A 26,005-nucleotide genomic window follows, 5' to 3' on the forward strand; every position below is an offset into this window, starting at 1 on the left:
GGGTGTGTGCTGACAGTTGTACTTTTTGTTGTTGTTGGCTTAGATGTTGATGTTGTTGTGCTAGTTGTTGAAGTAGGGGTAGGTGTTGATGGTGAGTGGGTGGTGACTGTGGTGATTGTGCTTGGAGTTACAGTTTTAGGAATAGGGGATGATGGTGTGTGGCTGGTGACTGTGGTGATTGTGCTTGGAGTTACAGTTTTAGGAATAGGGGATGATGGTGTGTGGCTGGTGACTGTCACCGTTGTGCTTGGAGTTATCGTTGTAGATGATGATGTTGTTAATGGAGTTGTTGAAGTTGTAGTAGATGAGGTGGAGGGCGGGTGTGTGCTGACAGTTGTACTTTTTGTTGTTGTTGGCTTAGGTGTTGATGTAGTTGTGCTAGTTGTTGAAGTAGGGGTAGGTGTTGATGGTGAGTGGGTGGTGACTGTGGTGATTGTGCTTGGAGTTACAGTTATAGGGATAGGTGATGATGGTGTGTGACTGGTGACTGTCACCGTTGTGCTTGGAGTTATCGTTGTAGTTGATGATGTGGTAACTGGAGTGGTTGATGTAGTAGTAGATGAGGTGGAGGGCGGGTGTGTGCTGACAGTTGTACTTTTTGTTGTTGTTGGCTTAGGTGTTGATGTTGTTGTGCTAGTTGTTGTTGTAGGGGTTGGTGTTTTTGGTATGTCAGTTGTTATTGTGGTGATTGTGCTTGGAGTTACAGTTATAGGGATAGGTGATGATGGTGTGTGGCTGGTGACTGTCACCGTTGTTCTTGGAGTTATCATTGTAGATGATGATGTTGTTACTGGAGTGGTTGAAGTAGTAGTAGATGAGGTGAAGGGCGGGTGTGTGCTGACAGTTGTACTTGTTGTTGGTTTAGGTGGTGATGTTGTTGTGCTAGTTGTTGAAGTAGGGGTAGGTGTTTTTGGTATGTCGGTTGTGACTGTAGTTATTGTGCTTGGAGTTACAGTTTTAGGGATAGGTGTTGTTGGTGTGTGGGTTGTGACTGTTGCTGTTGTACTTGAAATTTCAGTTGTTGATGATGATGTGGTTACTGGTATTGTTGAAGTAGCGGGTTCTTTTGTAGTTGTCCTTTTGGAAGACGTATTTGTAACTACTGTAGTAACTGAAGATTCTTTTGTTGCTAGAAAAAAAACCAACAAAATCCATATGAAAATGGTATGTGGAATGTTATTAGTTTCCTTTCTTGGTCTTCATCGTATTTTTCTTAGAATAGGCGTACAAATAATTGCTAACATAACTGAATAAAGTTTATTTTTCTTTTGTAATTGAGCAATCTGGCCATTGATTTAGAGGTTTTTTTCCATGCTGTATGTAACTTCAGATTAACATCTTTATAAAATGTTATATTTATTCTTTGATATAATTTCGATACGGCAAAGTGTCTTACCTGGTGGAAGATGCTTGGTTGGAAGTACTGTTATCGTCCTCTCCCAATTGATATATGAACATTAATTTAAGGTTACTACTTTGTAGCATTATTGTATCTTTTTCTGTCTTCTTTGATTTATTGCTATTTGTTAATGGAATCTCCCAGTCTCCGGATACTTTTGCAGATCAATCTTACCTCTGGTATCAGCAGTATATGTTCTTGATTAAAGAGGCTGGCCAGGTCTTGAGAAAATACTTTTTGTTACCCAAGCTTTTGCAAAGCTTCTTGATTCCACAAGAGTCATCTCAACAGATATCATTTGTTTCTGAAACGTAGTCCTTGCAGACTGTGTTCATTGGATACCCATAACCTTTTCCAAGTAGAATGGACAGTAGGAATGCCTAATATATAGATGTGTCTGATTTGTAAAGGGATATAGTAAGGTTCGAAGATCAGCACTGATGTGGGCCAAATGATTAAGAACAAGCCATAACAGAATGCATTTGCTTTTGATAAAGCTTAAGGAAAGTAATTGATGGCTAATAATTTTATCACTTTCTTATATGTCAACTTTCAATCTTTGAATTAGTATTGATAAATTATGCCATGGTTGGGTATAAACTAAAGTGTAAATGAGAATAATGAAGAAGTATTTAAGCATAATAGACACTAAATTAGTGCATACAATAATAGCGCAAGTACAAAAAGTCCACATTGTTATTCAACTATAACACATAGCAGCATTAATCTTACTTTATGTCTCCCTCATGTGCAAGCTATATATGAAATCACTCAGTTTTACAAAAATGTGGAAGTGTTTCAAGGCATCATCTGTTCTCCTAGGTGTAATATATTTGTGAAAATAAAAGGATGTGAAGTATTGTTGAATAAACCAGTGCCAAGACCACACAGACAAGTGAACATATACAAAATAAACAAGTAATAGTTAACTCTCAGCTTCATTCCAATCATTCCAATCAATCCATTGATTCGCTTTGTGGCTGTGCAATGGGTAGTTTCCTTGCTGGCAGGAGCTGGTGACTTCATTCAGAATAGAGTATTTTGTTTTATTCAAATAAACAGCTTATCTGAGGTATGCAAGATTTCAAGTCTATATAGTCAGTCTCAATTCCTGGATCCACTGTTCCTCTCAGATAAGTATATATTTATATTTAATGTTAATGTGGTATGTGTTCACTTGTCTGGGTGATTTCGACAGTAGTTAATTCAACAATACTTCACTATAGAGAGGTCATCTTGCTCTTTTAATTTTTACATAAAGTGCAAAGCTGGCTTTTCACCCGATTATCGTGCTTATTACACAATAAACGTTCGTTAGGTTTGATATCGCATTTGTGTGTGTGCTCCAATGATCAACGATTGTCGTTCCAAAGCACATCGAGGAGCTGAGGGAGCTGTGAGCAAAAAGTCGGCGTACTATTACCGTAATAACGGTATTTAAGCGCACTATTACCGTAATAAAGGTAATAGTGCACAGGCCACATTACTTTTAACGCGGCCAATTGAATTCCCCTCTTAAGTTTAAGTTGGAATGCTACTTTTATGCATACTATCTTTCATATCTTAGTTAGTGAACTCTGCACCATTGCTCTGTATATTAGCTTTCCCACTTCTTACTTCTATGCTACTTTAATGCTTCTCAGTGCATCTCAAAGACAGGGTTATGAGCATTTTAAATTAGGTTGTAGACACTATAATCTACACTGCTGTTTCTTTCTGACCCAGTGCAGTCACTGGAAGTGTGAACACTGTGGATCTCATTTATGAAGAAAATTGGATGCTCAGAGTAAAATGTTTTGCACCGATTCGTCTTGATGGTCTTCCCTGTGCACATTACGTTCTATACCGAATCTCAGCTCTTGAGAGATTCTGCAGAAAACCAGAACTATGCTTAGGTGTGTGGAGAAGTGGAAACATCTACAGATGCGTGCTTTATAAAAAGGGTAGGTGTGTCACATGAAAAGTCCACTATCCTACCCCTTTACAATTTGCCCTTTCAATAAATAAAACTGCTCAGTTTAGCCTCATGAATAGCTTACATTTATCATGAGAGTGAAGGGACATCCTGTGTATATTGTACATGGCACTTTTGTGTATTTGACGCTTTGAGAAAGTGTGCCTTGAAATCTTATTCTCTGCCAAAGTGCATCTGGAAGATTCAAAATGCATACCATAAAAACGATAGGATGAGGTAAGATCTCCACCAGCTCATTGCTGATGCAAAAATCTAATTATTTTGTGGAATGGAACTAGCTGTATGCCTCTCACATCATCTAATGCCCCAAAAGGTATGGCTTTCCAACCATTTATTCAACTTCAATAATTTTGCTCTGCAAAACGAAGTCTTATTTTGATCTGCTCTACAAATCTGAGTACAGTGAAAATTTGGAGGAGGGCCCGACAATGCCCCTCCAGACTGCTATCAGAAGAGCAGATTGGGGTCTCTTCTGAGAGTGAGAGGGTCTGGTTCATGCTCACCAAACACCCAATTTCCCGGGGGTAGTAAAGGCTGCCCTCCTTGCAGAATCAGTTCTTTCTCTAGTAGCTGCACCTATTCTGTGTTTTGCAAAGAAAGTCCTCACTCTGCCCAACTCCTCCCTTTGACCGCACACTTCGGCCTACATCTAGTTTGTGGAGTCTCCATGTGAACTGGGTGGACCATCCAACTCCAATGGTGAAAGCCAAGGCATTTTCCAATGTGCATATCATGCGCTTTGTAAATGACCTCAGCCAACTGCTAAACAAACTGAAACTTGTGTTTTATAAGGAATAGTGCACACATACTGTAAAGTAAAATTGATGTTAGAAGTCACCTTTGAGTTCCGTGACCTGTATATAAGCATTCAGCCTGTGGTCTTGTATTTTTTATAGGGTCACGGAACTCCTCAGTAACTTCTAATATGCTTATATTTTACAGTAGGTGATACATTAGTCCCAGTATAGAACGTCATGTTAAAATAATAACCTGGTGCAGATAAGAGTCATCATACTTGCTAGAGTAATTAAAGCGTGGCATTGAACTATTTTATGGCACTAGGTAAGATGAAATATTTACATTCAACAGATACTGGGAGGCATTTACAAAATCTCTACACCAGTAACAGTTCAAAACAGTGATGTGACCCATGGCAGCTAATTAGATTGTGATTTTTATTTAGTACAGCTAAGAAAGTGATGCAAATTTATGGTTGGTTGCAATGAGATACAGCACCTTTTTGCACTGTTACCTGTGCATCAGTCTTCATAAATGTTCCCAACTTACCTTATTCCAAAACTGTGGCTTGGATGTCTTTTTCTGTTTTTTTGTCCTACCGTGTCAGAAGTCTGTAGACGTTCATTATATATTCCAGAGCTCTACCTTGGATGTCTTTTTTTGTCTTACCTTTGTCAGACGTCTGCTGAATTCCATAATGTATATCAAAGCTATACAGTAGATGCGTTTTTACAAAAAATAATAATAAATAAGTCTACTGTGATCTATATATTTCTCTACTGGCACCTCATGTCCTGCTTGGTGCTACACATCCTGCAAACGTTCATGATTTTGTTACGACATAGGCAAGGTAGGATACTTGGGCTTTTTTTAAGCAACACGTCAAACATTTCTTTAAAGAATAATTACACCAGCTTTATGTCCAGTGGGACCAGTCAGATTAAGGAAAATTTGTACCATAGAGAGTCAAGCTAGTTTTCTGACTATAAATGCAGTGAACTAGCGTTAAAAAAATTATGCTTGTGGCTTTGTACTGATGAATACTTACATGTAAGCACCGATACAATTTTAATTGTAAAATATTGACCAGTTAGGATGATCCTCCATGCATAACCCACATAGAACTTGCTATTAGTGGTTTCAGAACTAATTGACCACTCCTAGGGGTGTATTTACTAAACTGCGGGTTTGAAAAAGTGGAGATGTTGCCTAAAGCAACCAATCAGATTCTAACTGTCATTTTGCAGAATGTACTAAATAAATGATAGCTAGAGTCTTATTGGTTGCTATAGGCAACATCTCCGCTTTTTCAAACCTGCAGTTTAGTAAATATACCCCCTAGGCATCATATCAAACATATTGCAGGATTTAGGGATTTGTTTGATCAAATAGATATACCTTGGCCCTGTATACATTTTTACATTAAATAGGCGGTATCATCAAAATAACATTTTTAAACATGTTGTGTAAAATAGTTTACTGTTGAAATGTTTTAATTAGAAAATAATGCACCCTTGTACTGTAATACAAATGTTGCTTTGTTCCGTAGAAATATTTTTTTGTGAACTGCAATAGTTTTCCTTAGGCTCCAGTAAGTAATTGTTGTGTATTATAAACACTTAATTACTAGACATCTTCAGATGCAACAGTGGAAACAGATACATACTATAAAGTAAAATACAGTTCACAAATAGTTTCCAAACTCTTAAATGATGTAACATACAGCAATGGTGTGATACCACCTATTTAATGACCATCATTATACCAGATGTAGAGTAATAAATACTGTAAGATTAAAGAGAAAATATAGATTTACAATACTCACGTGTGACAGTTGGTGGGGCAGATGAGGCTGTAGGATATCAATCAAAGGATATTGTAAGAAACGTCATTCAGACAGTTGCATGTCACTAGTGCTACTTATTACTCTAATACACTATATATACTGTCTCTGCATAAATATATATATATATATATATATATATATATATATATATATATTGGAACTTCTGACACCTTGCGACAATGACACCCTTGGTTATTCCTACATTAAACAACTTGTTGCTTAAAATCAAACTTGGTGCTTTATTGTTTGCATCACAATAAACAGCATGCAGTCTTGTCAGAATGACGCCAGTAAGCAATACTGACAGGCCTAAAACTCCTGGTGACCCTAATTATTACTATTACTAATTATAACTATTACAGAAACCAGCTCTCTAGCCACCGGCCAGCTCTTCCAGCATCAGTCACAAACATAAGTGAACAACACAGTCTTGTATACCCAACCCAAACACTGCAAACAGATCAATAACTCTGATGATGCACCTGTGTAGCTGTTTGGGAATTAACCCAGCCTGCAGGCTCTTGCGATCTCTCCTGCCCCCATGCAGGAGGTAGCTACCTATGTGTGTGTATATATATATATATATATATATATATATATATATATATATATATATCTACAGCTATATATATCTATATATCTATCAATATCTATCTATATCTATATATATATATACACACACACACACACACACACACACACACACACACACACACCAACTTCAACCACTGTATACAAACCTACCAACATTTAGTATCTCTGAAGTGGGACAAAATAAGCTCCCACTCAGTCCTGCCCAAACTTTGCCCACTAATGGACGACTTTAGGTAAAACTCGGACCATTTTACTGTTAAGACCTTCCCCCTTTGCAGCCAACGAATTAGAATGTCCGGCCAAAATCAGGACAGTTGGGAAATATGATATATATTATCAAGAACTTCCTAATTACTGGGACATTTAAAGATTTATATAACATGATATATTCAGCAAAAAGCCCTGTAATTCATAGCAACTAATTAGATTCGGGGGCTTTGGTAGGTTTTCAAAGACCCTATGCCAAGCCCTACAACCGGGTTCACCTTGAGGCCAGTGCCCAGTAATGCCACTGCAGATACTGATTTTCATTAGTGTAAACTAAACTAGTTAAAATAATATCAGACTAATTGTTATGAGTTACAAGCCTTTGTACCACGTTTCTAGCTAGCATTTTTAAGAATGGCTAATTACTAGCTACACACAGCAAAAGCGTACAACATATCCAACATGCAATGGGGAGTATTATCCCCACTATTAATTACATTTTCACAAAACTCTTACATTAAATAAATTCTCACCCATACATGATTTCAAGACAATGAATGTCTGATACATATAATATCTTATACATATTTATTCTCATGATTACAATTTGTCAACATTTGATTTCTGACTCCATATATATATGTATTTATATGATAAATAAATTTTATATCTGTTTAAGGTACCTAGATGCTTAAAAAATGTTTTATCTAAATAAAAAAAATCCTGCAGATGTATTTTGCAAGAATGCAGACTCCTTGCATTTTTCCTCAGTTGTCTATCTGTTCATATGTACCTTATTAACAGTGTATGCCCTCTTGCTTGATGCCAATAATGCTACACAAAGTCTACAGATGGATGTATAATAGAAGACACATATTTGAGAGTAGCCTCAAATAATCACCAATGGATAAGACATCCTGCTTTCATTTTCATTGTCATTTCAGCATAAGTGAAATGCGTAGTTGAAGAGAACTGACAATATTAAATGGTACAAACCTGTGCTTGAGGTTGGTATTGGACTTGTAGTTGATTCCGATGTTGGAGTTGACGTAGGTGTTGTAGTTGGCACTGGTGTTGTAGTTGATGGTTTGACTTGAGATGAAAGAGGGGGAAAAAAACAATGATCATTCTGAACATGTCAGATGTGTTGCAAAATTAACGTTTTCCTATTTTGCGAACAGTGCCCTTCTATATGATATACATATTTAAAGGCACAATATACTAAAACATTATTTAAAAATCTATAAATTCTTTATAAACATGCTCTTGTAGAACAGAAATCATTGCTTGTGAGAAAAAGGCAGAATGGGTGTGTATTTCTCCCAAATTCACCTTCCAGTAAGGCCAAATAATTATTTTTAGGATTTTGTATACTGTTACTTGGGGCAAACAAACAGATATGGCTTCTCACATTTATATTAATCAATACAAAGAAGCATATGTGAGTGACTGTCTATAGAATATCGGTGCATAGATTATTCTGCAGAGATAGAGTGAAATTAGTTATAGACAGTTAAGCAATAAATAGTGAACTGTCCTTACAGGATAATAACATAAAGAAATACATTTTGCAGATGTCTTAAAACCATTTAAAGCCATTGAAAGCAAATTAAACAAAGTAGATCACAATATCTTTCTGTGATGTTGCTTCTATTGAGTAATCGCCTCCATAGATAAAGACGAATCACCGAAAAAACAAAAGAATTGTTAAGTCATGTAACACAAGATTAAACAGTGTACATTGAAGATACCCAGGTCCTATTGCACAGAAAATCACAGTGCAGATAAGTGATACCACCAACTCAATGTAAACAGATAACTTACCACATGGCACACAAGTCTTTTTAACTGGATCATAGTACTTATGAGGGCCACACTGGTAACATCCTGTGTTGGAAAAATGTAGTTTATAATGAGGAAAATGATTGTCATTGTTACTATGAGTCCTCATCTACACCTCTCCTACTCAAATGCAACTAAATCACTAAATAGTGTGATAGCTGTTAGCAATAGATTTAGGTCGATTAATAGCAAGGGGTTTGTGTGATATGTGCGAGTATTTATTTAAAGTGAAAGATTCTAACCAGTAGTGTCTGTGTTTTTTTCTTCTTTCTCTTAGCTATTACGCATTCTTGTGGATCTACATGTTCCATAGGCCATGTCTGTCAGGGCTTGCTGGAACGTGTACAAACATCCTTAATGTTTTTAACATTTTAACACATTATTATGGCACCCACTACCCATTCAGCATTGGGGTGTTGTGTCCAGGAGGAGGGATCACATGTTTTTTTGTGTGCCTGATTTCACTAGGCAATTCTGATCCATGCTGAACAGACTGTAGCTGGCATCATATTATGGCAGGGGAACTCTGTGGGCATCACTGTTATAGTGTGACTAGCCTGAGCTGGTTAGGGGACCGCACACTCATTATTCCCCTGCATTATCTGTAACCAGCCCAGGCTATAGCATTAGCACTGATTAATCATTTTAGGGGATATATAGCATCATCATCATTTATTTATATAGCACCAACATATTCCGTAGCGCTTTACAATTATATACAATACGGTAAAGATACATGCTGTTGTTGATCTTTACTCAAGTCTTTGGATGCTGCAAAAGATACATCTTCTAAAGCCCATGCACAGTAATGCAAAGTGCATTCTTGCAGCCAGTAGTTGAACTTACGTCCAGCTTAAAATGATGCCCAATAGAGACACCAGGGTTCAAAGCAGAGGAAAACCAAGAGGATATCACCACTGTTGTGTATTTCATAGATTTCAATGAGGCTTAACAGGAACAAATAGGTATATAACTAAATGTGCTACTAATGCTATATTTCCTGGTGCCATTATAGACTAATTAACGCAACAACAAACAACATAACTGAGTAAGACTGTTTCTCCCTAAATGTAATAGACAAGAATAGACAATGTCATTTTGGAATGAAGCCCACTCACCCACCATAATGGTACAGTACCTTCACTGTTTCCGTTTGGATAGTGATATGGATTGAATGGACACTGGCAAGGTTGGTAATGCCACGTGCAGTTCACATCTTGACTGATTTCATAGCCATTCTCGGTGGTAATATGTGTGTTTTTATAGTCACAATAAACAGCTAAACAACAAACAGAAAAAAATCAGATTGGAGCAAATTGTGAGAGTTATCTAACGTTAGTAGAATTACATTGCTAAAATAAAGTCCTAATTTGTACTTGCCTGCTCTTCAATCTGGTGGATCAACCCTATGCTATTAACTCATGGCCTCATTTATGTGAATAATAGACTCTTGGGGCTAGATTTACTAAGCTGCGGGTTTGAAAAAGTGGGGATGTTGCCTATAGCAACCAATCAGATTCTAGCTTTCATTTATTTAGTACCTTCTACAAAATGATAGCTAGAATCTGATTGGTTGCTATAGGCAACATCCCCACTTTTTTTAAACCTGCAGCTTAGTTAATCTAGCCCTTAGTGTAAGTTTACTGTAGCCTAGAGGTTTGTGATTTTATTGTAAATTCATAATCACAAGACACCGTAATCTACAGATTGATAACAGACTTACATGACAAAAATATGTCCAAATGTAGGGAATAGTTTTTGGAGAACTTTTGAGAACATTGTGTTTTCCCAAGTATTGATGTAAGTTGTTTGCTGCCTCTTTTTAGGATGCTTATGAAAAGTGTCAGAGCTCATTTTTGTTACTAGCATTCAACTCGTCTGTGAGTCCCATGTTTTAAAGCAGGAGGGTCTAGAGCAACATGTAGCCAATCATAGCGACAGAATACAAACAGCAGTGCAGAGTAATTTACGAGTGTGCTGACCTTGTGGGAGCCGGTTCCTTGTCCACTAGTGTGTGAGAAAGTGACGCCAGGCTTCTGTGTAACTAGGACAATGTCATTATGTAGGAAAGGAAGATATGGTAACTGAATTATATAGTGGAAAGAGCAAGGTGCTCAAGAGCACAGAATAGTGACGTTAGGTGTTTGTTAACTGATACTGGAAGATTGTGGAGTCAAATGCACTTCTGTATGAATGTTCATACATTCATCCTTATCAAAAAGAACTAGACAGGCACATTGTTCCCTATACTTTTAACAGTGGTATTTATGAAGATAGAGGAAGACTTACGGCAAAAATCTGGTTTTCTCCAGTCAATACAGACACCAGCAGCAAGGCATGCTGTAGCATAAGCTTGAAAAGCCCCACAAAGACAATCACAGTCCCCTCCTGTGTCGCAGGCACACGCAGCATGCACGCAGGCTTCAAAGTACTTCTCGTAGTTCACCTGAAAACCAAAAAAAAAAGCGGGTTGGGATTCAACAGGTTCACCCGAGAGTATATATCTGAACACAGCCAAATACAAATACAATAAGAATAGAGAAAATTAAATCAGCATACATTAAAAGAACTGCAAAGTAATTGTCAAAAAAGAAGTAGAAGCAACCATAACATTTATTTTTAAAGTAAGAAATGTATAGTACATTTATTAATGGGAGAAAAACCCTTTTTCCAGGGAAATGGGAGTTTCCCCAGAATTTAGGCCTTGTCCCTATTTAATAAAAGTCCCAGGCCAGTGAAGACTACCCATGGGTATCGCCGGCTATAGGCTTTGCGGAAAGCTCCCTTTGCATGGTGAAGCCTAATTACCATGGACACTGCAATGACGATTGCAGAGATTCAGATTCAGATACCTTATTTAAATAAAGCCTTTGTTTGAATTGGAGTGCTCCGATTCAGTTCAGTTTTTTTTATATGTTTTAAACCTTTTATTTATTTCATGAAAGTGGAACTGAAAGCCCAAGTTCAGTAACATCGGGGCAGCTGAACCCTTGTGATACTGGCTGAGAAAATGTCATGATAAATTCAGGCGAGAGAAGATCCTCTAACAATAAGCAGCCATACAAAATCTTTAATGTCGCCTGTTATTGTTAAATAGACCCCTGAGGTGAGTGGGGGGAGGGGGGGGGGGAGAGAAATGTGCTACAGGGAAGAGAGTGGGAAATATGTCACCGAGGTGTAGGGCAAATGTGTTACACGGTAGGGGCACGTGACTGCCACACAGACTACATGACATGACCACTCTTTATTGAGGTGCAAAGACTTTGATCCCCATTTTGACTTTAAACAATGTTGGGAGATATGGCATAACTCAGTGTTGGCTAACCTGTGACACTCCAGGTGTTGTGAAACTACAAGTCCCAGCATACCCTTCCAGCAGTAAGCTGCTATATATTGGCAAAGCATGCTGGGACCTGAAGTTTCATGACACATGGAGTGTCACAGGTTAGCCAACAATGGCACAACTGCTTATAGGTTCTTCTTTTCCTGTAGTAAATTATACATATTTTACATTTTTAGGTAGGTTAAGTTTTATTGCAGCCCATTCAAATGAGTACTATCTCTCAATGTAAATGTCAGAAGACTGAAGATTGTGGCAAGAAATTATTGCTACAAAATGTTAAAGGTGATTAAGGGTGTAACTAAGAGTTGCATCCCAAGCTCAGCATTTAGGCCCACAACCCCTCCTCACCATGCCATTTCCTTTTTATCACTGTGGTTTGTCACCCAGGATTATGACAACTAATTATTTTTCCCAATATGAAATTACGACTCCATTCTGAGACATCATCATCATCATCATCATTTATTTATATAGCGCCAACATATTCCGTAGCGCTTTACAATTGGGGACAAACGTAATAAACTAATAAACAAACTGGGTAAAACAGACAAAGAGGTGAGAAGGCTGCTCGCAAGCTTACAATCTATGGGACAATGGGAGATTGACACATGAGGTTAAGTATACATTTTGCATCTTGGCCCAGCCAGACTGCAAAGGTAGGGTGACTCATAAGCTAAATGATCCTGTCACACAACAATGTTGGTCCGGGGGTAGTTGTCTTGTGTGAAATTGTGTAACAGGCTAAAGGTAGTGAGGTTAAGATGGTGGTTGAGGAATATTATAAGCTTGTCTGAATAGGTAGGTTTTCAGAGAACGCTTGATGCCCCTAGATTCCTGATCCCCTGTTACACCCTTGAAAGTGGTGATCTTCTACAGAGAATCCTATTAGTTCTGGATGGAACAGATTTGTAAGTCCCAATGTACAGTACACACAGTGATGGGTTATAGTATTATCTTGAGGTCCAGTGCTGTTAACCCCCCAATTCAATCTCAGTGGTGCAAACATGACTTTGACAACAGTTAACGTAAACCTAGAGTCAGGGGCTGGCTGGCAAAATTTAGCCCAGCGGGCGAGACTCGGATCAGCAGACTACTAGGAACATTTTAAAGGAAAAAAATACAGGTATGCAGTGACATAGTCCAAGGTAGCCCACTATGGGACTGGCCCCGCAGCCCAGCTAGCTCCTATCTGGGGTGATCCCCATTTATATATAAATGGACAGAGATGTTTTTGTTGATTGCTTGGGGTGTAAACTTGCTCTGTATTGTAATATGCTTGCTGAGGATTTGTTGAATGTTGTGAATGTAAGTTACAAAATGATCCAGACTGTAAATTATAGTCACAATGTGTTGCCTATTCCCATTGTGCTATGAATTTATATTATTTATTCAATATTTTAAATGTTAATTGTTCTTCTCATCAATACTGATTATTTTCTCAGACTGACTGTGTTTGCAATTGCAATGTATTTATTTATTTTTACAATGTTTTGAATATTACATGTTACTTTATAATACATAGGTAAGGCTAACTCATATGTGTGAAGCCACTATTTTATGTTAGGTTACAATGAGTCCTATAAATTATTATTACTAGTCTCCAGTATAAAACAGTTACACATACTCTGTATTTATTTTTTAATACTCTTTACTGCTTATTAGGCAATTGATATACTTTGTGTGGTTTAGGTAATTATATATTCTCATCTTCCCCTGTTTTGCTGGAATGGCCTTATGTGTCCTTATCTCTCACCTGATCTGAATTACCAATGAACGGGCAGTGCCAGCTAAGCTCTGCACTGCCTCACTCCCTCCTGATGAATGACACCAGCGATACACCGCCTGGTATTGTCCACATCCCCATAGGATTCACTGAGTGATAATAAGGCCGTTTTTATACCTTAGTACGACTGAGTGGGTGATGGAATGAAGGACAGAGGGATAGTTGAAGTGAGAGTGGTAACTTATTCTAAGGGGCAAATTCAATTGTTTGCGATGTTCCTCAGAACATTGCAGATGCGCTTTTTTACCGTCACTACGGTAAAAAATAACGCTCACTTTTGCTTGCACCTCTATGGGCCGCTAGCAAAAACGAGCATTACTTCTGTAAAAAAAAATCTGCGCAAGGTGTCTCGTGACCGTTTCGAGGCACCTCGCGTGGGAATTTTGAGAATTGAATTCTCCCTTAATGGTGTACCGATCATATATTTACAGCACACAGGGGGATTTTCTGGAGAACAGTGTGAGCCTGTTGATGTTTTACTAATTGCTCAGGTATGACAGAAATATTTGGAAATGGTAGAAATTGCTTGATGAGCAATTACTCTGTCTCTCTGCAGCTCTCCCGCAGTCTAGGACTACCCCTAAAAGTATATGGTGATGAATGCATACACATTCTGAAATAGGTATAGCCCCATTAATCCATTATCACATCATTTTACCCTCTGTGTATCCTCTGCAGGAAAGGCACAGCTTGACCATCTGCATATCCTACTGCACCCAGTATGTTATTGTCATGTTGTGCCAGTTACTGATGAGAGTGAATTATGTCAGTTATGTGTAAATCTACACCAAATTTCCTAGGTGTTACCGTCTACACTTCTTTTTTTTTTATGAGAAATAGATTTTTTTAAATATAAACCTATCCCTAACTTATTCCACAGCCCAAGCCTCACCGTAAAATCCTGTAATGTAACACTAACATCTACCCTGCTACCTAACCCTAAACTCCACTACCTGCAGCTTAACAGTATACTAACCCAGGGCCGTAACTAGGGCTGTGCAACAGGGGCGACCGCTCAGGGCGCAACGCTGAAGGGGGGCGCAATTTAGGAATATTTTAGGTTAATTTAGTTAAAATTGAGGGCTTGGGGGGCGGCATTTGTCTTTCTTGCCTCAGGCACTAGAATTCTAAGTTACGACTCTGTACTAACCTCACCCCTCACTGCTGCCTCATGTTAGGTTGGAGATTAAATAGTTGGGAAACCACCACACTAGCAGGGACGTCGTATTGAGAAAGAAGGCGTATGGTCTAGAATGCGGATCGGGTCCTTATATCCAGGCTATCATTGAACACTGTCATCGTGAGAGGTAACAGTTTACCTTATAGACCCCCAATGTGGACATCCTCACTACATACTCTGCAAGTGTTTTTTTCGTACTTTTTTGGTTACAATATCTGGAATGGTATTTTTAATCTATAATTATCACGATTCATTCTTATATTTATTAATTTCAATAGTACCCCTGCACTTGGTATGCTTACCATGAGACATACATAAGATCTAACAGTTCATTAGTGTACATGTGGACATATATCTTGGATGCAAGAATATATTTCGTATTTCAAACCAAGCAGATTTATTGGCCATTTCTGCATTTTATGGCCAGTTATCATAACATCATTTCATTTTTTTATTTTTTTATTTATTACCCATGTTTCTGTTTGATGTTTATCTGATGTATTTGTGTTAGTCTGATATTTGAGCGCAATAGGCTTTTTCTGCTATATACATTCACAAGATTTTGGGAAATTCTCCCTAAGAGCTGCTTATCTCAGGCTGGGAGTGAGTAATTGGTTTAGAGAAGGCCTGTCCAACCTGCGGCCCTCCAGGTGTTGTGAAACTACAAGCCCCAACATGCTTTGCCAGTAGACAACCTGTTGATAGCTGGAAGGGTATGCTGGGACTTGTAGTTTCACAACACCTGGAGGGCCGCAGGTTGGACAGGCTGGTTTAGAGCGCTTTTCCTGTATATTTGCATTATTCCACACCCCAAGCCTCACCCTAAAATCCTGTAATGTAACACTAAAATCTACCCTGCTACCTAACCCTAAACTCCACTACCTGCATCTCAACAGTATACTAACCTCACCCCTCACTGCTGCCTCTCCTTAATCATAAACACCACAAAAGCCATAAAGTATAAAGCTGCTGGGAAAACTGAGACATAGACACAGGGTGCAGTGGGGTGCAGCTAGAACATCAGATATTAGGGAGCTCCACCAAGTCAAAAGTAAGTGTGAAATGCTTGTAAACAATTCCCTGTCAGGAATTGTGGTAATCATTTACTGATTGGTTTGTAAGTAGTTATTTCAGGTGAGTTAGTTTGTCACAGAGAACTGAATGCATCCAAAAACAAAAACATACTAAATGCTATATTTATTAAACTGCGAGTTTGAAAAAGTGGAGATATTGCCTATAGCAACCAATCAGATTCTAGCTGTCATTTATTTAGCACATTCTACAAAATGACAGCTAGAATCTGATTGGTTGCTATAGGCAACATCACCACTTTTTCAAACCCGCAGTTAAATATACCCCTTAGACTCATAACATGACCATAACACAAAATATGTTCTTGTGGTTAAAATATGCTGAACTGGCATAACTGAGATGTTATATGCAATATTGCTACTCCCTGATTTCCTTACCAATTTATGACAGGGCTCAAAGACTTTTGTTTTCATTTTAAGACAATTCTGTTCACCCCAGGCCTTCCGTAGTGGATTTTTTGTACATGGCTCTGAAACGGAGCTGACATCCATACACGTTGGTCTATCTTTCCATGAGTTGATGAACTCAAGATGAGTGGAGGCCACATACTTGCTCCTGGTTTCAAAGTCATCCTTCATGTTTCCATTGTAATTGCCACAAAGGCCACATACTGATTCCTGGGTGGGTAGAAATTGTGATCAACGCCATAATGTATCATGTGAAAAAGCAGTCACAGGTAGTATGGAGCAACATCCCTTGTGCATAGTTACAATTAGGTAAAAGATTTGTTTGGTGCAGATGGAGAAGCATTTATCGAAATGAACTGTTTGCTTAGTGGTTTGGCAAATGGATACTGTGTGCCTAAGTTATATATGTTTCATAGTAAAGCCAAGTTATGTAATATCACATGCTGTTTCCATAGCTATATTTCTATTATGTTTTTTTTCCTCTCCATTATAATGTTACTTGTTGTATATCAATGTTTATTATAGAAAAAGATGTTCAAAATGCTGTTCAAAATATAAGTGTCAAGTTAATCTTTTGATACGATCTAAGAGCAGTAAATGGCCTAAAATAGCTATATATATTTTTATATGTTATACAATCTACTTGATACATTGTGTAATGTAAATGATAAAAGTAGGTATTCTTTGACCATATAGAAGAACTGCACTGTCACAGATATTTTCCTTATAATACGCACGTGTTTATAATGGATACTAAAGTTCGAACTGGTGAGATCAGAGTCTACCAGTTAAATAGAATTTGTGAATGGAAAGGATAATTCCATTTAAAACTGAAAATTCAGCAATATTCTACATAAAACCCAGTCCCCAAAGAACACTTATCTGGTCTCTGACACGCAGACTATCCCAGTGGGTCCTCAATGGATAGTCTGAATGTTGAATCCCAGCTAAGTAATACTTTGGGCAAGGTTTTATATAGTATATTCCATCCACAACTGAATTTTTTTTGTTTAAGCCTTTGTTCAATGTTTACTCCTTTATTTTTCAATTTTCTCTATTGCTCTGTGTATTATGCATGTATAGCGTGCTGTCTGCAGAGTTTTCTTACCCCCCATCCCTTCACAGGTACCTTACAGCTCTCTCAGATAAGTTGTCAACAACAAATGCCCAGATAATTGTCTCTATCGTGAGAGCCTGGCTGCCAAGCAACCAATCCTTGTCCAATTGAACAATACATGTGTTTGGACAATTTAGACAGATCCAATCATTCATCTTTTGGGTCGAATTACCAAATGTGGGGCCCAATTAATGTGATGGGCTGATGGCCATATATAAGGGTAAATCATAGACTGGATTTTTTTTTAAAATCCTTTGGTCATCCAAATTGATGCATAATCCATAAATCATCTTGCAGATACAATCAATCAAATAATATTAGATTAACAGGCAACAAAGGATATTCTTAGTTAACTACAGTCCACTGAATTACTCACTAAGGGATGGCTGTTATTAAGACGCCATTATTTACCAAATCTAACAGAGTACAGAATGATGACATGGGATAATTAATTTTAAACTAGATAATATTAATATAAATCTAGATTTTCACTTATGTTATATCTCCTCTGATGGGTTTCAGAAGCTAAGCATGTCATTGCTAAAACAGCATTGGACTGAAAAATAAAAATACGAAAACTTGATTAAGAAAATGCTTTTGTTGCCGGCAATTTCTAAAAATCCTCATTGCTTGGCTTTACAGTAGGATTTGGTGAACACATCTTAACAATTGTTCATTGACCATGAAGATCTTGTTAATAAATCAGGAATACAAGCAAAACATCACCCTGCACAGACTCACCTCGCCAAGCTTTAGAATTTTGATGAACAAATTCATATTTTTATTCCAGAGGATAGAGATGTAGAACTTATCAGGGATAGTGATGTCAAACATGATGAAGAGGATGTTGTTCTGCACTATGATGTCCAGCCTGGGTGTATTTTGGGAGATAGTGTACTTTTCATCAAACAACTTCAGCTCTGTGCTCTGTGCAATTGAAACAGACAAGGTAAGGTACAAATTAAAGTAAGCAGGAGGCATGGATGGGTATTTAATCTGTTGAGCTTTGTTTACATCTTTAGGGAAGTAGTAGATTATTACATTAGTATTCATTCACAAAATTGTAAGTCTTTGTTGGAATCATTACACATCTAAAATATCAGTGTGCTGTTACTGTCCTCACCCCGATGGTAATGGTGATGGCCCGTGAGCAGGTTGCTCCAGTGCTTCCACAGAGCACATTCTCTGTCACTATTTTAAATGATGACATTGAGGTATTCAAACCACATCCATCCTAATAAAAAAGAAAAAAAACGAAACATCAGTTATCTTACACGTGGGCTAAATGTAAAACTTAAAGTTGGCAAAAGACAAGTCAGCACTGCATGCAAGTATTATACTGTACAGGTAAACAATACTCATGAATGTTGGAGTCATACAGTAAGTATATGGAGATTAGAGAGGTCATTATTTCCCGCGGCTAGATAGAACAGACCTTTACTTGCGTGGGCACAGTGGTGGAACTATCGTTGGTGCAGAAGGTGTGGTTCATCGGGGCCCATGGAGATAATGGGGCCCACTGCACAGGAAACTAGCGACCTGTGGGCCCTGGTTTCCTCTTCCCTGCTTTCCTGCACCGGGGCCCACAGCCCGCTAGTTCTGGCTCTGCGTGTGCAAATTGGGGATGCCAGATATGTAGACTGTTTTTGTAAAGGATGGCATTGCATATTAATTACAGAGGTCAATATTGTATGTGGCAAACAGAGATTGCATTACATAAGCTTGCAAGTGCTAGGTATGTTTATAAGAGCATGTAGCAGTTTTGCAATATTGTTCATAGTTACTTGCTCCAGCGAACATCACAGGACAGAATGGCCAGCAGTTATTGTACGTTGTATAGCAGTCAAGTGCTGTATAATGATATATCCCAAACTCCAGGATGCCTCAAGGTTTTGTAACTTAGCTACCTCCAAGGAATTAGTGTTTCTCAAGTCTTAAGATGGAGAAGTCAGAACTGCATGTCGTAATTCAGCTCTACATGTGAATGTGGAATTGTCTTGGAACGTTGCATTGCTACAAACACTACATTGTTGTTTTTCAATTTTATATTCTATGGGGATGTTATATAGCAGAAGAAAACAAGCTGTGGCTCTCCAGCTTTTGTGGATCTCCAAGTCCCACTCCCAACTCCAGTCCTGCACCAGCTAAGAGTCCAGGCGGCCTAAACCTCTTAAATATGATAGAATTGAGTATAATTGTTGCTGGTGGTGATACAGTATATATATATCTACCTGTAAGTGTGCTGTCATCTGATATTGTGTATTATGAATTTAATGCATGGAAAATGTATGCATGTATTGTGCTTTAGTTTTCTACATGGACACCAATGAGGACATAGTTACTATAATTATAAATAACTTACGGTCGCTAGAGTGTATTCACAGTCCCCATCAAACAAATACTGTTGTCCATCAAAGGTTTTGATGTGGCTCTCCCCATACATCATACAGGTGGAGGCACATTGTGGTTTTTCTTGGCATTGCCAGTGGCCTTCATTGCAGGTGCTGTAGAAATAAGGTAGGTCATTGAGAATAAACCATTGAGGTTTGGGGGGCAAATGCAGGGCAAGAGAGCATTTTACACCAAAATATTCATACTCCTATTCATACATAACATTCCTGCTCTTCATATATGCACATTTATATATTACACATACAGTACATTTAGCAAAATTATATGGACCTGGCTCTGCAGATTTCATTGCCTTACAAAGAGGAACCAGTGTACATGTGTGTGCAGTACTAGCAGGGGCGCACGGAGGATTGTCGGGGGGGGGGTTTCCCCCGCCGACCCCCCCAAAAAAAAAAACGAGAGAGAGCTGCTGCGCATGCGCCCGTGCATGCACAGCAGCTCAGTTTCGCCAGCGCTGTCCTATACAGCAGCCGCGGCGCTGTCTAAGAAGCGTCCGCGGCGGTGCTGTATACAATACAGCACCGCCACGGACACTTCTTTGACAGAGCCGTGGCTGCTGTATAGGACAGTGGCCACTTAGTTAGCGCAGGGGGGGGGTTTAGAGACTCAGAAACCCCCCCTGCGTGCGCCACTGACTAGAAACAGCAGTGCAACATCTTTACATGTAAATACTATTTCTTGTTTGGAGCATACTATACTTGTCCATACTATATCCAGGTTATGTTGTAATTTCAATTTCTGAAATATAGGTCCTTAATTGTATTAAATTAATAGTTCGGACATTTGGTTGTGCACTTTTTTTAAAAAGGTGATACCAAAAGATTTTATATTTGATCCATCCAAAACCACACAATTGACATATTTCCCCCCCAAAAAGTTATTCTTTTTACAGCCTTACCATTATTTGAAACATTTTACGAACGGAGCATTCATACATACAAATGCAGGCGAACACAATAAAGAGAGACTGACACAGCACACACAGCAGTGAATGTACAATTCAACTAAATGCAGAAATAACATTATCATTAGATGTATAAAGGGAACAGTCTAAGGTGTATTGATTGGAGACCGGAAAGCAGACCCACCTTCCTGTCTAACTGCCCTGATTAATCTGATATGAGAAGAATTGTCAGAATATCTTGATATAATGTGTTACTAAACGTATGCTGAATTTTCATAATTTTGAACTAGGTAATGCTGTACATTGTTTCTCTTACCAGCTTTGGCACTCGCCATGCATGGACTCTCCACTTCTGTAGATGGTGCCTCCGTATTCACAGGAACATTCGTTTTGTGCTACACAGTTGCCATCAAGGTCCTCAAAAGTACCAGATGGGCACACACATCCAACCTCACACTTGGTGGGTACCTGTAAGTGAGAGCAACTTGTAAAAAATGTTTGCCGTCCCCCTCTAAAATAAAATCTAGATCCACCCCTGAGGAAGAAAGATTGTGTATTCTGTTTGCCAGGACCATACATGTTGTACAGTCTGCTGTCTCCCTGGTGGCATATCGAAGATCTGGTCACTGGATTGTTGGCAGGGGCTGGGAGGACCTAATGGTTATAGTTTCAATTGGTAGCAATGACAATTTTTTGACTAACAATTTCATAGAGGCTGTAAACTTAAAGCACTGGCATCCAAGGCTGTATTTTCTGAAAAACTACTTCTGACCCATGCTACGCCTGAAATATAACAGGAGGTAAATAAGTAACAAAGCAGTTGGCGTAGGAAGGGGGGTTTGTGGTGTTGGAGGACTGGCTGATTTCTCTTTAAGCTACAGGCTCTCTAGTAGGTACTCACTACACCTTAAAGGGACAGTACAGCTGTGCTGAGGGAGAAGATAGTTAGACAACTGGAAGAGATTTTGGACTAGGAACTGGGGTTGGGGTAATGATGGAGAAAAATAAGGGAGGGATGGGTTAGAAGAGGCTATTATGAGGTGTGTATAATTAAAAGTAGAAGGAAGAATATTAACTGTACAGTAGCAAGATAGAATAACTAGAATTAGAAGTGAATTATGATTGTAGTGAAATTTAATTATTATTATTATTATTAGAAATTAAAATGGGAGCAAAGAAAAAAAGTGGTCATCCTTATGGGTGATGATTTTAACTATCCATAAATTGGGGCAATGTTCTGGGTAAGGTACCAATTTTTATCTTTGTTAATAAACACAAGGGGATATATTTACTAAACTGCAGGTTTGAAGAAGTGGAGTTGTTGCCTACAGCAACCAATCAGATGCTAGTTATCATTTATTTAGTACATTCTACAGAATGACAGCTAAAATCTGATTGGTTGCTATAGGCAATGTCTCCAGTTTTTCAAACCGGCAGTTTAGTAAATATACCTCAGGTACTTTGAGCAAGTACAAAGCAGCAAGTAGACGGGGGAGCCCTGCTGGACTTGGTACTATCTAATAGAAAGAACATATAAGGTACAGGTGAGGGAGCATTTAGGGACTAGTGATTACAACATAGTGACATTTGACTTGTGTTTCAATAATTTTTTTTAAGGAAGTTATAAATACGACTAACCTACATGAAGCCATAGTGATCTATTTTTGGCGTCATATGTAAAACAGAGCAGAATTTACCTCCGGCACCTCGGAAGTGACAGAAGGTTTCAGCACAGGGAAGAGGGGAAGGAGCACCACAACAGACTACATGGTAAAAGTAAAGGTAAAGGTAGTTAAGCATCCTTGCCAGATGAGGGGTAATGGTAAATTCACTAACTTAATTAAATAATGTATTGGATGCCTTTCATTCCAGATATAGTGGGTCTGACATCCCCTCCCCCCTTCCTCCCCTCCTTCCCATTCTTCGTTTCCCTTGTTACTCTTTTTTAGGGTTTCCCCTGCTTTTATTTGTTTTTTAGGTTTTTTTAAACGTTAAAAACGATAAACTGGAATTGTTTATTTTTCAATATTGTGTGATTGTTACATTTGACACTTATTGATTTCAATAAAAAAGTTTATGTAAAAAAAAAAACATTGAGAAGAAACTTACACAGCGGATGCCAGTAGCCAGAATCTGACATGAAGGGGCACAAGCAGCTCCATATTTATCGGACAGGGACCCACATGTTCTCATGATTTTTGGGGCTATGCAAGTTTCTGAAGAAGAGAGAACAGTGAGATGAAACAATTGAAACAAAACAAATGACATGAAACATAACAATAAAACAGAGTGGTAAAGTGAGCAGGATAGTACCTCCAAGTTCAGTTGGTTTTCCGATGCAATTTAGTCTTCCACTGACGCAATAACTGCAAAATAAACATAAAATAATGAAGTATTCTAGCTTTACTAAAACTGCATACTTAGAACGTATAACTTGTATATTATTTTTCTCTTGTATTACCCAAGTTTAAACCACCATTTCCTGATTTCAACCAGACTTTACTACTATAGACTAACTTAATTTTTTCATGTGAATGTAAGTCTGATTGTAGTATACATAGAATAATATTTTAAAATAACTCAGGATTGTAGCATATGGCATGCCAGCTTTTGAGGCACTATGGGGATCAATGGCAGAAGTGCCGTGAGTGCAAAATGTGCAGTGCCGTAACAAGGGTGGTGCGGGCGGTGCCGTCGCCCAGGGTGCAAAGCCAAGGGGGCGCAGCAGACGCCCGCTACCTGCCTTCAGCCCTTAAGTTCTGCTTAAGGGCTGAAGAGAGGGAGAGATTCAGCATTTGGAATGCAAACGCGTTCCAAATGCCGAACTTCCACGGCAGAACTTAACGGCTGAAGCATCAAACTCTGGTAAGTTAAAATCTCTCTCTCTTTCTATCCTCCTACCTCCCCCCTCCTTAGATGTGCGGCGCCGGTGCCCTGTCTCACCCAGGGCACCAGAATGTATAGTTACGGCACTAAAAGGGTGCACCCACAAGGCCCCCACATTATTGTCTGATGATACCACTTTGCTCTGAGAGTAGCAGAAAGGAATGGAGTCTTCTTCTCAGGTTTTCATAGCAGAGTGGGGGGGGGGGGCGCGAAAGCCATCGGCATTGTCAGGCCCCTATCCAAAATTTTCTATGAGGCCCCGAGATGAGGAGTTCCGCCCTGATGGAGACATTTAGGAAAACTGGTGCAAAATAATATAATTTATTGCAACCAATTTGATTCTTTAATCTTTCTAGTACAGTTTAGACAATGAATTCAATCATCTGCTTGGTTGCTATTGGTTACAGTACCTTCTCTTTTACAGTTAGCTTTGTACAAATTTCCATAAATGTCTGCTTAATCACGATTTATTCTGACAGCTGCAGGCGACTGAGCACCATGTGAGATTTAGTATATTAACAGCTGGGACACCAATAAATTGTCCACCCTTGATCTATGTGTAGTGAGTGTTGTCATAATGATATCACTTCTTACCAAGAAAGTCTATTGAAGACAGTTTGCTGGTTGGGCATAATGACAGTATTTTCGTTCAGGTAGCAGGGGCACTGTGATTTTGGGACACAGTGCTGTTTGTCATCCAAGTAAAGCCCCAGAGGACAATTACAACCTTCAATTGGGATGTCATTGGGGTAACACTCCAATTGCACATTAGAGAGAGATAGACAGGTCCGACCACAGGAACTGGTGTCATAGCTGTAGGTCTGGTTACCACTGCAATCAATAGCTGCATAACAGAGAAATCAGAATTAAACCTTTAAACAGATGTTGAAAATGTACTTGTGGCTTGAAAACAATATATGCTTTGTATATCTACTTTAGAAATAAGGCCACATTTATGTTCAAAAACTGTCTTCTGCTGTTTTTTAGATTGGTAAGTAGGTGGCACTGTTGTATTGTGCAATGTTACATTTTGAGCAGATAAAAGAATGTGGCAGTAGATGACTACGGTTCTCTGTGTAGAGTAACTGATACCGTCTGTTCAAAATGTATTATTATTAGCTTTAATTTATATAGCACCACCATATTACCGAGCGCAGTACAGAAAATATTTAATCCTTCATATAATTTATAAATGAGGCTCACAGTCTCAATTCTCTACCACGCAAACACATATTAGTTATGTTTTTGGACTTTGGGAGGAAACCGGGGCACTCAGAAGAACACATGGTCAACATATGAACTCCACAAGTGTGGTCAGAATCGAAACTATGGCCCCAGTGCTGTGTAAAAAAAATTGAATGTATATAAATCTAAAACTAAATGTATATTCGGTGTATATTCTTTCTTTAAACACTTGTCATAGTTTTCAAACCAGTGTCATGAAAGGCTGTACAGAAGCAGAGCGTAGCCTCTCAGTGCTACTTTTCAAACACATTAACTTGACTAAAAAAATTAAACTAAGGTATCACTTTATTGTGATTACATTAAAAATGATGCAGCTTGTTTATTCAAATAGTGGTCATTTTTTAAATCGTCGTTACCAGTCATTTTATTTTTAGTATGCTACCAATAAACCATACTTGCCAACTCTCCCGGAATGTCCGGGAGACTCACGAATTGTGGGTGGGTCTCCCAGACTCCCGGGAGAGTATGACAGTCTCCCACATCTGCCCACTTCCTAGTGAAGTGGGCAGAATTAAATCCAAAATGCCGCGATTCACCGGGAATTGCAGCATTTGCGTCATTACATTACAGGGCGGGGCCAAAATGACACGACTTTCAGAGCCCCGCCCCCTGCACGCCCACCTGTCCCCGAGAGCTCCCGGATCATACTTGCCATAAGTTGGCAAGTATGCAATAAACTGAATGATAATTCAATCAACAGCGAACACAAGCACATAATCAGTGAGCACCATTTTACTTTGAAATCTGGTTGGATGATTAGGTTTAATACCATATTAGAAGTCTCACAATAACTAGTTTGAGACTTACAGCTGTAGACGTACTCTGATAAGACAATCAATGATGACTATGTCTATTTTCTTGAGTTAAAATTTTTGAATTATACATTGTTTATATAATAATTCAAAGGGACAATATCCATATTTCTAAAAAAGCATTAGTCTTTTAAATATAGGACACTATCTTTGTGGTATGTGCATTAAACATAAGTGATATCTAACATTGCGTTTGACGCATGCAGGTAACATTGCTTTCACT

At 38.6% G+C, this 26,005-nt stretch overlaps 1 protein-coding gene across 1 annotated transcript in view; it reads right to left on the minus strand.

The window, feature by feature from the left end:
* LOC142104087 (uncharacterized) overlaps positions 1 to 26,005 on the minus strand; it is an 85,693-nt gene that overhangs the window by 32,705 nt on the left and 26,983 nt on the right. Inside the window, exons 18-31 of the mRNA XM_075188561.1 lie at positions 24,320 to 24,569; positions 23,153 to 23,205; positions 22,949 to 23,055; positions 21,156 to 21,307; positions 19,886 to 20,027; positions 18,647 to 18,757; positions 18,265 to 18,450; positions 16,377 to 16,616; positions 10,891 to 11,047; positions 9,740 to 9,880; positions 8,584 to 8,646; positions 7,756 to 7,851; positions 851 to 997; positions 23 to 742 (exon numbers count right to left, since the gene is read on the minus strand). Of these exons, the coding sequence (XP_075044662.1) occupies positions 23 to 742; positions 851 to 997; positions 7,756 to 7,851; positions 8,584 to 8,646; positions 9,740 to 9,880; positions 10,891 to 11,047; positions 16,377 to 16,616; positions 18,265 to 18,450; positions 18,647 to 18,757; positions 19,886 to 20,027; positions 21,156 to 21,307; positions 22,949 to 23,055; positions 23,153 to 23,205; positions 24,320 to 24,569 (2,565 nt within the window). The remainder of the gene's footprint in view (positions 1 to 22; positions 743 to 850; positions 998 to 7,755; positions 7,852 to 8,583; positions 8,647 to 9,739; positions 9,881 to 10,890; positions 11,048 to 16,376; positions 16,617 to 18,264; positions 18,451 to 18,646; positions 18,758 to 19,885; positions 20,028 to 21,155; positions 21,308 to 22,948; positions 23,056 to 23,152; positions 23,206 to 24,319; positions 24,570 to 26,005) is intronic.

Source organism: Mixophyes fleayi, chromosome 10 (genome assembly GCF_038048845.1).
Source record: "Mixophyes fleayi isolate aMixFle1 chromosome 10, aMixFle1.hap1, whole genome shotgun sequence".
NCBI classification, from domain to species: domain Eukaryota; kingdom Metazoa; phylum Chordata; class Amphibia; order Anura; family Limnodynastidae; genus Mixophyes; species Mixophyes fleayi.